This window comes from Mesocricetus auratus, unplaced genomic scaffold, assembly GCF_017639785.1.
Source record: "Mesocricetus auratus isolate SY011 unplaced genomic scaffold, BCM_Maur_2.0 Super-Scaffold_100025, whole genome shotgun sequence".
Taxonomy (NCBI): Eukaryota; Metazoa; Chordata; class Mammalia; order Rodentia; family Cricetidae; genus Mesocricetus; species Mesocricetus auratus.
The window spans coordinates 24939090-24952733 of record NW_024429206.1 but is presented as its reverse complement, the minus strand read 5'-3'; the positions used below and the strand labels follow the sequence as shown (position 1 = coordinate 24952733).

Genomic DNA, 13644 nt, shown 5'->3' with positions numbered 1-13644 from the left:
CTCCCACAAATCACAGCACCCCATTTCTTGGTCTTTAAATCATTTTTTTACATTTATTTATTTTCTATTGTTGTTGGTGTGTGTGTGTGTGTATGTGTGTGTGTTTGGTAGAGGACAACTTGCTGGAGTTGGTTCTCCTGTCATGTGAGTCCTGGAGATTGAACTCAAGTTATTCTCTGAGCTTGTTGCTTTGTCTCATAAATACCTTGAAATTCTCTTTACAGAGGCAAGTGAGAGACAGTCTGTGTGTGTGTGTGTGTGTGTGTGTGCACGCACTCGCACCTGTGGTGTGTGAGTATTTGTGCCTGTGTGTGTGTCTGTGTGCACCTCTGTGTGTGTATGTATACAAATACAGGTGTGAAGATTGTTGTGCCCAAACTCTGAACCCCAAAATCACCGAGACATGATCCAATGCAAAAGCAAAGAATCTTTAATTTTATGAGTTAACTCGGTTCCTCTGTCCATCCGACACAGCAGTTACTTTTATTATTTTTTAAATGTGTGTGTGTGTGTGTGCGTGCGTGTGTGTGTGCGCGTGTGTGTGCATGTGCATGCAGGTACCTGCTAGAAGGCTGGAGGTATCAGATCCACTGGGGCTGGAATTACAGGCAGTTGTGAGGCTCCCCACGCGGGTGCTGGGAATTCTCGTCCTCTGGAAGACCAGGAAGCTTTATTAATCCAGAGCCATTTCTCCAGTCCCTGAAATTATCATTATTGTGTGTATGTATGTGTGTACATGTGTATGTGGGTGCCAGCATGTGTGTGGAGGTCACAGGACAACATTGTGGGGTCAGTTCTCTCTTTCCAGCTTTATGTGGGATCAAAGTTGGGTCACTGGCCTTATAAGGTAAGGGTCTTTACCTACTAACCCATCTCAACAACCCTGTCATTTTTTAAAATGTTAATAACATTTATTTACTTATTGTGTGTGTGTGCATATGTGAGTGTATGTTTTCCATAACACATCTATGGAGGTCAGAGGTCAAACTTGTGGGTTTGGTTTTCCCTCTCACAGTGTGGGTCCTGTAAGTTGAACTCAAGTTGCAAGGCTTCAAAGTAACGGCCTGTACCTGCTGAGCCAATTTGTCAACTCTGTGTTTTGTTTCTTTGAGATGGGATCTCACGAATCCTAGGCTGGTTTTGAATTCTGTATGTAATGGAGACGGCCTTGAACTCCTGATCCTCCTGTCTCTACTCCCTGAGTGCTGGGATTGCAGTAATACACTACCATACCTACCTTGAGTTGAGGTTTTAAAGTAAACATCTACTAAAATTCATTTTATTTATTTGTAGTCAGACTTTTATTTGGACCACCAGTTCATAAATAATGACATGGAGGCTTATTATTATTAATTATGGAAGCTTAGTCATTAGTTTAGGCTTGTCCCACTAGCTTATAACTTTCATTAACCTGTTTTTATTAATCTATGTTCTTTCACGTGGCTTGGTTACCTCTATGCTGTACCATATGTCTGACCTCTTCAGTGTTTCCCTGGCATCTCCATACTGCCCATCCTGCTTCCTCTGCATCATCTGGCTGGTGACTCCGCCTTTCTTCTTCCCAGAGTCCTCTCTGTGGCCAGAAGTCCCGCCTAGCCTCTTCCTGCCTAGCTATTGGCCATTGAGCTCTTTACTAAACCAGTCAGAAGGTGCCTTGGTAAAGAAGCACCTTCATAGTATAAACAAACATTCTGCAACATGTATTCATTTAAAACTTTGTTTTGTTTTCATTTAGAAATATTTTATGTGTCTGAGTATCTTGCCTGAATGTGTGTATGTACACCATGTGTGTGCCTGGAGTTACAGTTGTGAGCTGCCACGAGTGTTGGGAATGAACCAGGTCCTCTGCAAGAGCAAGTGCTTTTTGATGTTGTTTTTGGGGGGGGGCGGGAGCATTCAAGACAGGGTTTCTTTGTAGCTTTGGAACCTGTCCTGGAACTCACTCTATAGACCAGGCTGGCCTCTAACTCACAGAGATCCACCTGCCTCTGCCTCCTGGGTGCTGGGATTAAAGGAGTGCGCCACCACACCCGGTACAACGAATGATCTTAACTGATGAGCAAATTCTCCAGCTTCCTTATTTTATTATTATTTTTTTTGAGACAAGGCCTCGTATGCAACCCACTTTGACCTTTAACTCATGGTCCTCAAGTATGAAAACTCATGTGATGTCTGGTTAAACCAACACCTTAGTACTTTTATCTATTAGTGTGTATATGTGTGTAGAGCATGAGTACATGTGTGAGTCCCACAGTAACTATGTAGAGGGCAGAGGACAACTTGCAGGTGTCATTTCTCTCCATTCACCATGTGGATCCTGGGGATCCAACTCAGGTTATCAGGCCTGGTGGCAAGTATGGTTTTATCCCCTGAGCCACCTTGCTGGTCCTAATTCAACATGTTTTGCAAAATCATTGCTTCAAGGACTGTCATACTGCTGGGGGATGGAACGGAACTCTGTGACAGTAGACAGTGGTCTCTTCATTCCTTTTATCTTTCTTTTCTGTGACTGGCATGTGCACAGCTGTTACAACTGAGTGTGGGGGTGCACGCACACATGTGCAGGCATGTAGACGCTGTCCGCAAGGGTGTTCCGTGCAGGGTGTGCCCGTAACTCAGTTCAGTTTCTCATGCTTTGCATTCTTACCCACGGAGCTCGCTCCAGCCCCGAGTTCTGGGTTCACAGGGACTAGAGGAGTTTTTTTCAGTCCCTCTGGGGTATTCCTAGCAGAGCATTCCTAAGGGGAAGCTTTAGGAAGACGTGTGGGTCTCCTTCTTCCTCGGGAATCGTTAGTCGCAGGTCCACGTGGGTGGAGGGAGCAGAAGCGGGGAACAGGGTTTGTACAGCTATGGATAGGTTGGAGACAGCTCTCTGGTAGATGACTTCAGTGAGACAACTCAACTTTATTCCAGAGTATAGGAAATATATAGGATTGGGATGTAGCACGAATAATAAAAACCTAGAGACAGATACTGGGGTTCGAGCTGAAGATCAGAAAAGCAAAGCAGCCGGCCAGTAGCTCTCACCTCTACCAAGGCTGAAATGGAGATCCTGTCTTCCCTGTGACTGGAAACCGAATCTCACATGAGACTCTTTGCTTCTTCTTTGTATACTTCTCTAGTGTTGGGATTAAAGGCATGAGCTGTTACGCTTTAGACTGACTAGTTTTGCATTCTGATCTTCAGTGGTTTTATTAGGTCATAAACAACATACCACCACATTGGGTGGCCTGCTCCTATCACACAGCTGAATTAGTGCAGCATGGCCCTGTCAAAATGGCTACAGCATTAACCTAATTACCATGTGGGCATCAGGGGAAGAATGTGTTCAAGGATCTATGTCAAGGTCATCCTTAAGATAAGTTAGGCATCTGGGCCCAGAGACATCGTCCCGATAAGGCTAGGTAGAGAGCAGGAAGCCCCTGCTGGTGAGGGGTGGGGTGTGGGTGGGGTTGTCCTTCATGTTTCCAAGTTTGGAGATGGCCGATTGGCAGACTGCGACCTCTGACCAGCAGGGCCTCCCAGCAAGATGGACCCATTTCCACAGACAGTACAGACAGTAGAGAAGGCCAAGAGGACAAGCCAGGCTAGGGCCACACACAGAGGATCAGGGGTGAACTGGGGCCTGGACACTGGGCCTCCCTCCCTCGCCCTGGCCTCTCTCCTGCTTTCGGTAAAGGTAGATGATGCCTGGGATGAAGCCGCGGTCGGCACAGGTGCCCTGTCCCATCTCCTGCTCTGAGGTAGCCAGTTCCCAGTGCTCCACAGGCTGGGCCACCAGGCGCTCCCATGCTCCAGCCTGCTCCAGGGAGTCTAAGGTTGCCTCCAGCACCTCCTTGTAGGGAAGGTTGGATGGGTTGCTCCTGGTAGTCAGACATACTAGTCCACCTGGGGAGAGATGGGGGAGGGGGAGGTGAGCTGGATGAACTCAGGGGGTCCCTGCTCAAGACTTCAGTTCCAGGTCAGATTTCTAGGGTTTGGGGCTTAATGTTGTCTCCCAAGGAAACCCCTTCCGTTTCCTCAACCTAATGGTTTCTCATGACCCTCATTAAAAAAAATGTTTTTCAGGGTTGCAGATGAAAACATGGGCCTCAAACATGCTCAAAAAGACATTACAGCTGAGCCACCCCCCAGCCCCTCACTGGGGGATTCTAGGCAGGTGCTCTACCACTGAGCCACACCCCAGCCCCTCACTGGGGGATTCTAGGCAGGTGCTCTACCACTGAGCCACACCCCAGCCCCTCACTGGGGGATTCTAGGCAGGTGCTGTACTACTATATGCTCTCATTGAACAAAGTTCCCTGTTATGGAAGTTCCTAGGTGAACACTCTACTGTGGAGCTATAGCACCAGTTCTATTTATTTATTTGTCAGGGCTATTGGGAACAACAACAAAAAAAGCTGGGTGTGATGACCTAAAAGTTTCTTTATTTTTATCTCATGTGCATGAGTGTTTGTCTGCAAGTATGTATGTGTACCATATGCATCCTGGTGCAGGTGGGAACCCAAAAAGGGTATTGGATTCCCTGGAATTGTTATACACAGTTGTAAGCTGTGAGGATGAGGGTGCTGGGAATTGAACCTAGGTCCTCTGCAAGAGCAGCAGGTGATCATAACCCTGAGCCTTCTCTCCATACCAACATAGAACTTTAATTCCAGCACACAGGAGGCAGAGGCAGAGGTAGGTAAATTCCTACGGGTTTGAGGCCAACCAGGGGTACATAGTGAGACCTCGTCTAAAAAAAAAAGCCTGGCTGACTGAAGAAGGATGTCTGGAGGGTTAGGGACTTGTCCAAGCCACTGCAGTGTTCCCAGTACGGCTGGTTTCTGGCAGATGGGTTGAGTAAGGTCAGGATGCTGCTGGGAGTGGGGGTGGGAACTCAGGCTGGAACAGGAGAGCCCATTTCTTTTAGGTTCATGCAACGGGCATTTCCGGTGCTGCTGAGCCCAACCCATGCCACTATGAATGACCCTACCGATGTCCCAGCTCTTGTTGGCCTCTCTGAAACAGAATCCTGCCCGGACATGCCTAGGTTTAGGGCCAGGAGTGGGACTTGGAAGAGTAAGTATTATTATGTCACAACTTCCTCATTCAGTCCTCAGGCAGGGCAGGGAGACCCCTTTCTGGATCTTTTTAATCTCTTCCCTTGTGACTTCTTCCAGGAAATTCCTTACCACACCTTCTGTGAATGACCTGTTCCCAACCCTTGAAAATGCAACCTCTTTCTGAGAGTGCTGAGCCTTGGCTGCCTTCTCTCACTGGAACAAGTTCCAGGACAGAGCCAGGAATAGGACTACACAGAGAACCCTTATCTTTAAAAGAAATGAACAACAACAACAAAAAAAACAAAAAACAAAAAACTGAGGACACAGCTCAGCAGGAGAGTGCTCACCTAGAAATCCCCATGACAGTTAGGGGACTTTGTTCAACAGAAGAGCACAGTGTTAGAACCCCTGCCTAGAATCCCCCAGTGAGGGGCTGGGGTGTGGCTCAGTGGTAGAGCACCTGCCTAGAATCCCTCATGGGGACTGGGAGCATGGTTCAGCAGTAGAGCTTTTTCCTAGGATGGCCCAATGAGAGATTGTGGGGTACGGTGCCCACTTGAGGCCCTAAGTTCCATCTCTAGCACCACAAGAAAGAGGAAGCCCCAGGTCGCCCCACCTCTCAGTGTGTGGACTTGCATGTGTGTCATCTTGCATGAATAGACGTGGACCTATGCCAGGAAGGGACGATTATCTAAAAGATGCGAGTAAGGGTGGTCCCCAAATCAGTAAAGGGGACTGGACGCTGAAGCTGAACTGACTTCTACTGTGTGCCAGGGTTGAAGCAGGGACCTCAGGGACATGACTGCATCCAGCTGTCATGGTAGTCTGATGGGGAAGGGAACCAAGTCCAGAAGGGTGGAGCTCTTCCTAGCTGCCCATAGACAGGTGAGCTGGCCACCTGTCTGTCCTTATTGTGTGCCTGCCTCTGTTGGTGGCAGCCAGGGTGGAGCACAAGCCGGCAGATGGTGACCTAGGAAGCTGGGCGGGGATGGGTATCCCTATGCAACGCCCTACCCTTCCTCAGTCTGAGTGAATCCAGGGTCTGTGTGCTGTGGAGAGGGGACAGGAGTATGCCTCAGGGGAGGCGTTGGCTGTGTTGTGACTCACCTGGCTTGGTGACTCTTAAGAGCTCGGAAATGGCACTGCAGGGCACCTGTCCCTCACTGAGGGCTCCCACTATGATCACAGCGTCGAAGGTCCCTGCGTGTGGAGTGGGGTGGAGACGCGTGACGATTAGAACGGACTGTCAGCTTGACAGGAGCTGGAAGACAGGGCTCCGGCCTTGTCTGCGAGGGAGTTTCTAGACTGGGTTAATTTAGCAGGAAAGACATGCCCTAAGGGAGGGTGGCACCATCCCTGAGCACCAGCGCTCACCTCTCTGCTTCCCGGCTTCAGCTGCCTCAGGCTACTGATGTGAGACTTCTCCACCAGGATGTGGGGGCCAAAATAAAACCCTTCTTCCCTTAATTTGCTTTAAAATTACTTTATTTTCAGCTGACTAATCAATTTAGATTTAATTTTACGTGTGCGGGTGTTTTGTGAGTGAACGCTTGTGCTCTCTCTGCCTGCACATGGCCTCCACGGAGGTCAGAAGAGGGTATCAGACATTGCCCCTAGAACTGGACGTACAGAAGGCTGTGACCCGCTATGTGGGTGCTGGGAACTAAACCTGGGTCCTCTGCAAAATCTTCAGGTATTCTTAACGGCTGCCCCGTCTCCAGCTCACTTTGTTTTTATTTTTTTTGTTTGTTTTGGTTTTTCTAATTTTTATTTCCAATTATGTGTATATGTGTGTGGATAAATGCACGTGCCTGTAATGCCCTTTGAATCTAGAAGAGGGCAGTGGCTGCCTCGGGGTTGGAGTTATGGGGCCACGAACAGGGCTTGAGTTCTCTGCAAGAGCAGCATGAGATTTTCACTGCGGAACCGTCTATCCAGCCCAATCTTCATTGTTTTAAACTACGTGTGTCATGTGCGTGTCTAAGTGGGTCTGTGCACAGGCGTGCAGGTGCTCATGGAGGCCAGGGGGACATCCCCCTGGGATGGGAGTTACAGGGAGCTGCGAATCATCTGGTGTGGGCGCTGGGATCCCAACTCAGGCCCTCTGCAAGAGCAGAGTGTGCTTCTCACCGGAACCGTCTCTCCAGCCCCATCAAGTTACCGCAGGAACATGACATGGTTTGGTCCTTTCTCTCATCCTCCTTTAGCACCTGCTAAGTCCCTCCCCTGCCCCATTTTTTGGTTTTTCAAGACAGAGTTTCTCTGTGTGGCTCTGGCTGTCCTGAAACTCACCGTGTAGACCAGGCTGGCTCTGAACTCACAGAGATCCACCTGCATCGATATTGGAGAATATTAATTTAAGGCATGTGACTTTTGTTTCATGCTGCATTTGTTTAACTCTGTGAAGCTATGATTCTTTGCCTGTCTAAAACACCCGATGGTCCTAATAAAGAGTTGAACGGCCAATAGCGAGGCAGGAGAGAGGAATAGGTGGGGCTGGCAGGCAGAGAGGATAAATATGAGGAGAAATCTGGGGCGGAGGGGGGGGGAGGCTCTGAGATTGAGAGAGGAAGGAGGAGGACTTCAGGAGCCAGCCACCCAGCCACCCAGCCACCCCCCAGGCACCCAGCCACCCAGCCACCCCCCAGCCACCCAGCCATCCCCCAGCCACCCAGCCACCACCCTGCCACCCAGCCACCCCCCAGCCACACAGCCACCCCCCAGCCACCCAGCCATCCCCCAGCCACCCAGCCACCACCCTGCCACCCAGCCACCCCCCAGCCACACAGCCACCCCCCAGCCACACAGCCACCCCCAGCCACACAGCCACACAGCCACACCCCAGCCACCCAGCCAACCCCAGCCACCCAGCCACCCAGCCACCCACCCCCCAGCCACACAGCCACCCCCCAGCCACCCAGCCACCACCCTGCCACCCAGCCACCCCCAGCCACACAGCCACCCCCAGCCACCCAGCCACCCAGCCACACAGCCACCCCCCAGCCACCCAGCCACACAGCCACCCCCCAGCCACCCAGCCACCCCCCAGCCACCCCCCAGCCACACAGCCACACAGCCACCCAGCCAACCCCAGCCACACAGCCACCACCCTGCCACCCAGCCACCCAGCCACACAGCCACCCCCCAGCCACACAGCCACACAGCCAGACACAGAGGAAGGAGGAAGGAAAAGGCATACCAGAACAGAGAAAGATAAAAGCCCCAAGGCCAAAGATAGACGGGATAATTTAAGAAAATCTGGCAAGAAACAAGCCAAGCTAAGGCCAGGCATTTATAACTAAGAATAAGCCTGTGTGTGTGATTTGTCTGGGAGCTGGCTGCTGGGTCCCTCAGAAAGTTAGAAGGGAACAACCAAATGCACCTCTGCCTCCTGAGTGCTGGGACTAAAAGGCATCTATCACCTCCTCCACCCTTGATACGTTCACGTCTTTGTTTTGTTTGTGACCCCAGTGAATTTAACTGGGAGTGGGCTGCATGAGCTTGGTGCGCGCGCGCGCGCGTGTGTGTGTGTGTGTGTGTGTGTGTGTGTGTCTACCGGAGTGGAGCATGGGCAACCTACCAGTGGCTACGCCACTGAAGAAAATGACTGTCCCTCCCCCAACAACTGCCTGTAGCTCTTAGGGATGGGTGGGGCCTCATGATTAAATTGCTTTTGTCTGATACTTTTGTCAGAGCAATACGAAAAGTAATTAATAGATGTCACGCATGCACTGGCTGTAGCAGGACCTCAGGCACCTGTAGGACCTTGTGTGTGAGGTGAGGTGACTTCAGACTCCGCATTGGAGGGGAGGGAACCGTGAGAAGGCCCATGGAAGACTCCGGAGTGAAGATGGACAGTAGGGGGTATTCTTGGCAGCCTGGGAGAGGGTGGGGTGGAATGGGAAGTACCTTCAGGGTCAGGCAGCGGCTCCGGGCCCAGGGTGCAGAGGCTGAGGTGGCGGTACAAGCCGCGTGCCTGGGCCTGCTTCAGCATTTCTGGGCTTCCATCCACCCCGTGCACCTGGAGGAAGCCCCGCGCCTGCAGCTGGGAGAGAAGGTGGCATCCGTCACGGCTCACCCCTGCCACGGCCCACCCCTGCCACGGCCCACCCCTGCCACGGCCCACCCCTGCCACAGCCCACCCCTGCCACGGCCCACCCCTGCCACTGCTCCGCTGGGTCCTCGTAGGTTGTGACCAGTGAGCCAGAGGCAGAGGAGTGGCAGGGAGCTAGATGTGGCGGCTCAGTCCTGTCATTCCAGCTACCATGGAGGCAGAAGAATCCTAAGTTCAAGGCCAGCCTGGGGAAACTTAGTGAGATCCTCTCTCAAAATATAAAAAGCAAACTAAAGGACCAAGGGTATGTCTCGTTGGCAGAGGGTTCATCAGTAATCCCCCAGTGAGGACTGAGGCGTGGCTCAGAGGTGGAGCACCTGCCTAGACTCCCGCGGTGAAGGCTGGAGCGTGGTTTAGCGACAGAGCACAGGCTCAGACTCCCTGAGTGAGGGGCTGGGGGTGTGTGTGGAGATCCCCTGCCTACAGTTCACTAGCCAGGGGCTGAGGGCTGCTGATTCAGCCCTAGCATGTTGGAGGCCTAGCATGAAGGGAAGGCAGAGAATCAGATCAGAAGGGCTTACCTCCACAGCCACCAGGCCGGTGCCACAGGCCACATCCAGGATCAGGGCATCTCGGGGTGGGCCCAGAAGGGCTCCACTGAGACACTCCACAGCAAGGCAGGGCGCTCGGTACTTCAAAGCAGCCACATCCTGGGGGCAAGGCACTTAGTCTACCACCCTCTAATGTTTGGAGGACTCATTTTGTCTGGTACCTACCTACACACCTGTTGGATTGAGCTGATGCGTGTTTTGGTTGGGGTCCTTCTGGGACCCCAGTGATAGAAGACCCAGGCTTGAGCTGTCTTTTACTGTCAAGGGACCCCACTCAAGCTGGCAGAAACTGGCTACTACTGGCTGTGGCCCGGCTGTGTATACTGAGTGACGTGTAGATAGCGCCTCCTGCAGGCGGTCTCCCTGTCTGGGTTGCAGAATTGAGGTGGGTCATTCTTGGGGGACGTCCAATCCACAGTTAGAGGGAGTGATTAGGGGCCAGTAGGTGGGCAGATCGCTAAGGATCAGGTCTGGAAGGTTCCTTCCCAGGTCTCTTTTCAGCTCCCAGCCTCCCTGGGATGAACGGCTACTATTCTCGCTTTGCAGATAAAAACACAGGCTGGGCCCCCCAAATCAAGGGCCCACGTGCTTTCTTTCACCTGGTCGTACTCCGGAGCCCAGCTGTCATAGAAGCGGAGCTTGCAGGCCTGGTCGGTGATGCGGTGGGAGGCCCCGACCCGGGCCAGCCCTTGGGGACTCCCAGCCATCCTCCTCTGTGGGGACAGAACCCACCCTGTGACGGGGTCCACCACAGTATCCCGTCCTCCCTCACCTGGCGGAGGAGGCTGCCAGAGCTCCAACGCCTTCTTCCCACAGACAAGACTCCGAGTGGGAGACGGCGGGAGCTGACTTGTACATCACGGGACTGTTTGTAGGGGAGGGGTGGGCAGAGGGGTACTCCCGCCCAGGGAATGGGGACTGCGCCTCAGCCCGTCACCCCCGGGCGTGGATCGGGGACTCTTCCTCACCGCAAGGGTCTCCAAAGAGCAGAACGTTCAGAACCCACTGCGCGGATTCCCCCTTTCCGGGTCAGGAGGGCGGTGGGGCTGGAGGAGGGGCGGCACGGAGAGTCTGGCCCCGCCTCCAGAATCAGATGATTGGCTGTGCGTGAGAGAAAATAGCCAATCAAAGAAAGATCTGATAGTACGCCCCCAACTATGAGCCAATGGGCGTAAAGCTCTAGTCTTCATGCTTGGGAAGGTCTCAAACTCTCCCAGCTGGGTTTGTTTTTGCTTTTCACAAATAAAATAAACAAATACATTTCTTAGAGATAAGGTTTCTCAATGTAGCCCTGGGTGACTTGGAATTACTTACGAAGACAGGGCTGACTTGGAACTCATAGACTTCCCAAGTTCTAGAAATAAAGCCCTGTGCCACGACTCCCGGCTACAGTATTTTGTAAAAGATTATTTATTTTTGGGTGATAGTGTGTGGTGGTCAGAGAGAAGCTTTTTCGAGTCTCATCTGTCTTCCACCGAGTGGGTTTCTGGGGTGGGACTCAAATTTACTTTGCTGAACCACCTCACGGGTCCCGGTTTTTTATTTTTATTTTTTTATGGTTTCAAGTAGCTCAAGTTGGTTTAAACTTGGTATGTAGACAAGGATGGCACTGTACTTCTCAGCATCCTGCCTCTAACTCCCTAGTGCTGAGATTTCATCGTTCTCATGGAACTTCCCAGAAGCACCTGAAACACCCTGTGTAGGACAGGGATGTCTCTTAGAGAAGAGTGCTTGCCTAGCATGGTTATACCCACAGGTTCCGTCACCAACACGACCAAAAGACAGTAATGACTATCCTAGCTGTGGTGGTCAGTGCATGTGACCATTTTTAGACCACTCCCCGGATCTCAGTGGCATCCCACAATGCAACTCTGGATCTTAGTCTAGAATATTGCAAGTGGGTGTGGAGAGCCCTGCCTCCCACACACATTTGGGAATCCAAGCCCCTTCATCCAGTGACCCCATTGTCTTTGGGGCTTTGGAGATGCCTCCGAGAAAGGTCATATAGATGGATAGATATTCATGCCCCAGATGTGCTCAGCGGACATCCAGTTTCTGGGCACGTGGCCTCACCTCCATGACGGGAATCGTCCAAAACTCCAAATCCTTGCTCAGGTCTCAACTCCCTCTTTTGCAGCATTTAAAAAATATTTATTTGGAGGAGGTGTGGTGAGCCACAGGGCACAGGTGGAGTCCCAGGGACACGGGACTTCTGATCCTTCTGCCTCCGCCTCCTGAGTGCTGGGATCACAGGCGTGCACCACCACACTTTGTTGATGTCGCGCTGGGGACCGGAACCCAGGGCTTCAAGTCTGCTAGGCAAGCTCTCTACCAACCGAGCTACACCCCAGTCCCACAAAGCCCCCTTTTCTAATGTCCCGTGAAGTCCTGGAGGTCCTCACCTGCATCCTGAGCCCCTCTTGGCTCGCTTGTCACCAAGCTCAGTTTGGAGTTACTGGTGCCCTGTTGCTCTGGCACCTCGCATGCAGAAGATAAGCCTGGGCATTGATAACCACCTACTCCTACTCGGTGGTCGCTAAGGTACCGTGTCAGTCAACACATGGGGGCTTCTAGACTGGCTCAGTGCATTCAGATGTAATGCTTGTACGTGTGATGTTAGGTGTGTGTGTGTGTGTGTGTGTGTGTGTGTGTGTGTGTGTGTGTGTAGGCCAGATGTCTGTGCGCTTTCCTCAATCACTTTTCCGTAGACTGGGGCCCAGACGAAGACCTCTGAAACCCAAAGTGAGCTGAACCTGAGGTCACTAGAAGTATGGAAGTCGCTCAAATGGAGCAGAAGTGACGGCAGAGCCCACAGAGGCCCAGGGGAGGTCAGTGCACGAGGGGAGGTTGAAACCGCAAAGCAATGGAGATGAGCTGACCCAGGCCAAGTAGAGAGGGCTGCCCATCTGCACGGAACACAGCCGTGGGTTGGAGAACTCGAAGAAGACATTGTTTTACCTAGCATACTGACACTATTGGCGCTGGCCATGGAGAAACTGGTGTTTCCATGAGAACGATGGCTCAGAGTCAGTTGGTGGAGGGATTCGAGAGACAGTGGGAATTTGGCTCTGGAGCTGCAGGATTCCAAGGATTAAATCCTTTTTTTTTTTTTTTTGGTTTTGTTTTGTTTTCTATCCTAGATCTTATTCTGTAGATCAGGCTGGCCTCGAATTCACAGAGATCCACCTGTTTCTACCTCCCAAGTCCTGGGATTGACTACTTGTGCCAACACTGCCTGCAAAGATGGACTTTCAAAGTGTCCAGAGAGAGCCGTTACCTGTGAGGCTCAGTTGCTCAAAGTGAGCGATGTCTCTGCTACCCAGTATCTCTACACAGTCAGATGCTTGCGCCAGCCCTCGTGACCACAGCAGGTGACATGGGATCTGGCGACAGAGACCCTGTTTGTTCGAGGTTCTGAAAGAGTGGGCAGATGGAAGGGTGCTGAGTAGACCTTAGCCTCACATTGACTTTTGGTGTGGGAGGTGCTGCAGGCTGTGAGGAAACCCAGATTTTAGAGGCAGCATCCACACTACACATAGGAATCTGCCCTACTTAATGGCTATGAGGTGAGTATGCGGGGACACCATCAACTCCTCCTGTGAATGGCAGGATGGTGTATAGCAGGCTCCAAGGAGGGAGTATGTTCAGGTCCAATGTGGAAAACTGAGACTGTTCAATGTAGTCGGGGGTTCAATGATGCCATCAGGGACCCAACCATGACACTGCCCCTCTCTGTCACCTTGCACTCCTAAGCCTTGGTGCCCAGTCTGTCAACTCATCATGCTGGGACATTACTCTACAGGGCAAAGGGAGAGTTCTGGGCTTGGTGGCATACACCCGAGAATCATCATTGTGGAGGTAAAGACAAGAGGATTGTGAGTTCAAGGCTGACCTGTGTTATGTCACAAGAGCGTGCTGTTAAAAACAGAAAGTG

At 51.8% G+C, this 13644-nt stretch overlaps 1 protein-coding gene across 3 annotated transcripts; it reads right to left on the bottom strand.

Moving 5' to 3' along the window:
• Nucleotides 1-3432: 3432 nt before the first annotated feature.
• On the bottom strand, nt 3433-10730 carry Mettl27 (methyltransferase like 27). 3 transcript variants are annotated; one of them, XM_013120714.3, is made up of 6 exons: nt 10679-10728; nt 10310-10423; nt 9681-9809; nt 8955-9090; nt 6153-6245; nt 3433-3888 (listed from the first exon to the last, which is right to left on the bottom strand). In XM_013120714.3, the coding sequence occupies exons 2-6, from the start codon at nt 10415-10417 to the stop codon at nt 3608-3610; spliced, it is 747 nt and encodes a 248-aa protein (XP_012976168.1). In that variant the 5' UTR covers nt 10418-10423; nt 10679-10728; the 3' UTR covers nt 3433-3607. The 3 variants fall into 3 exon arrangements, with proteins under 3 accessions (XP_012976168.1, XP_040587393.1, XP_012976169.1); XM_040731459.1 differs by lacking the exon at nt 6153-6245 and having other exon boundaries at nt 10679-10730; XM_013120715.3 differs by lacking the exon at nt 9681-9809.
• Nucleotides 10731-13644: the final 2914 nt, after the last annotated feature.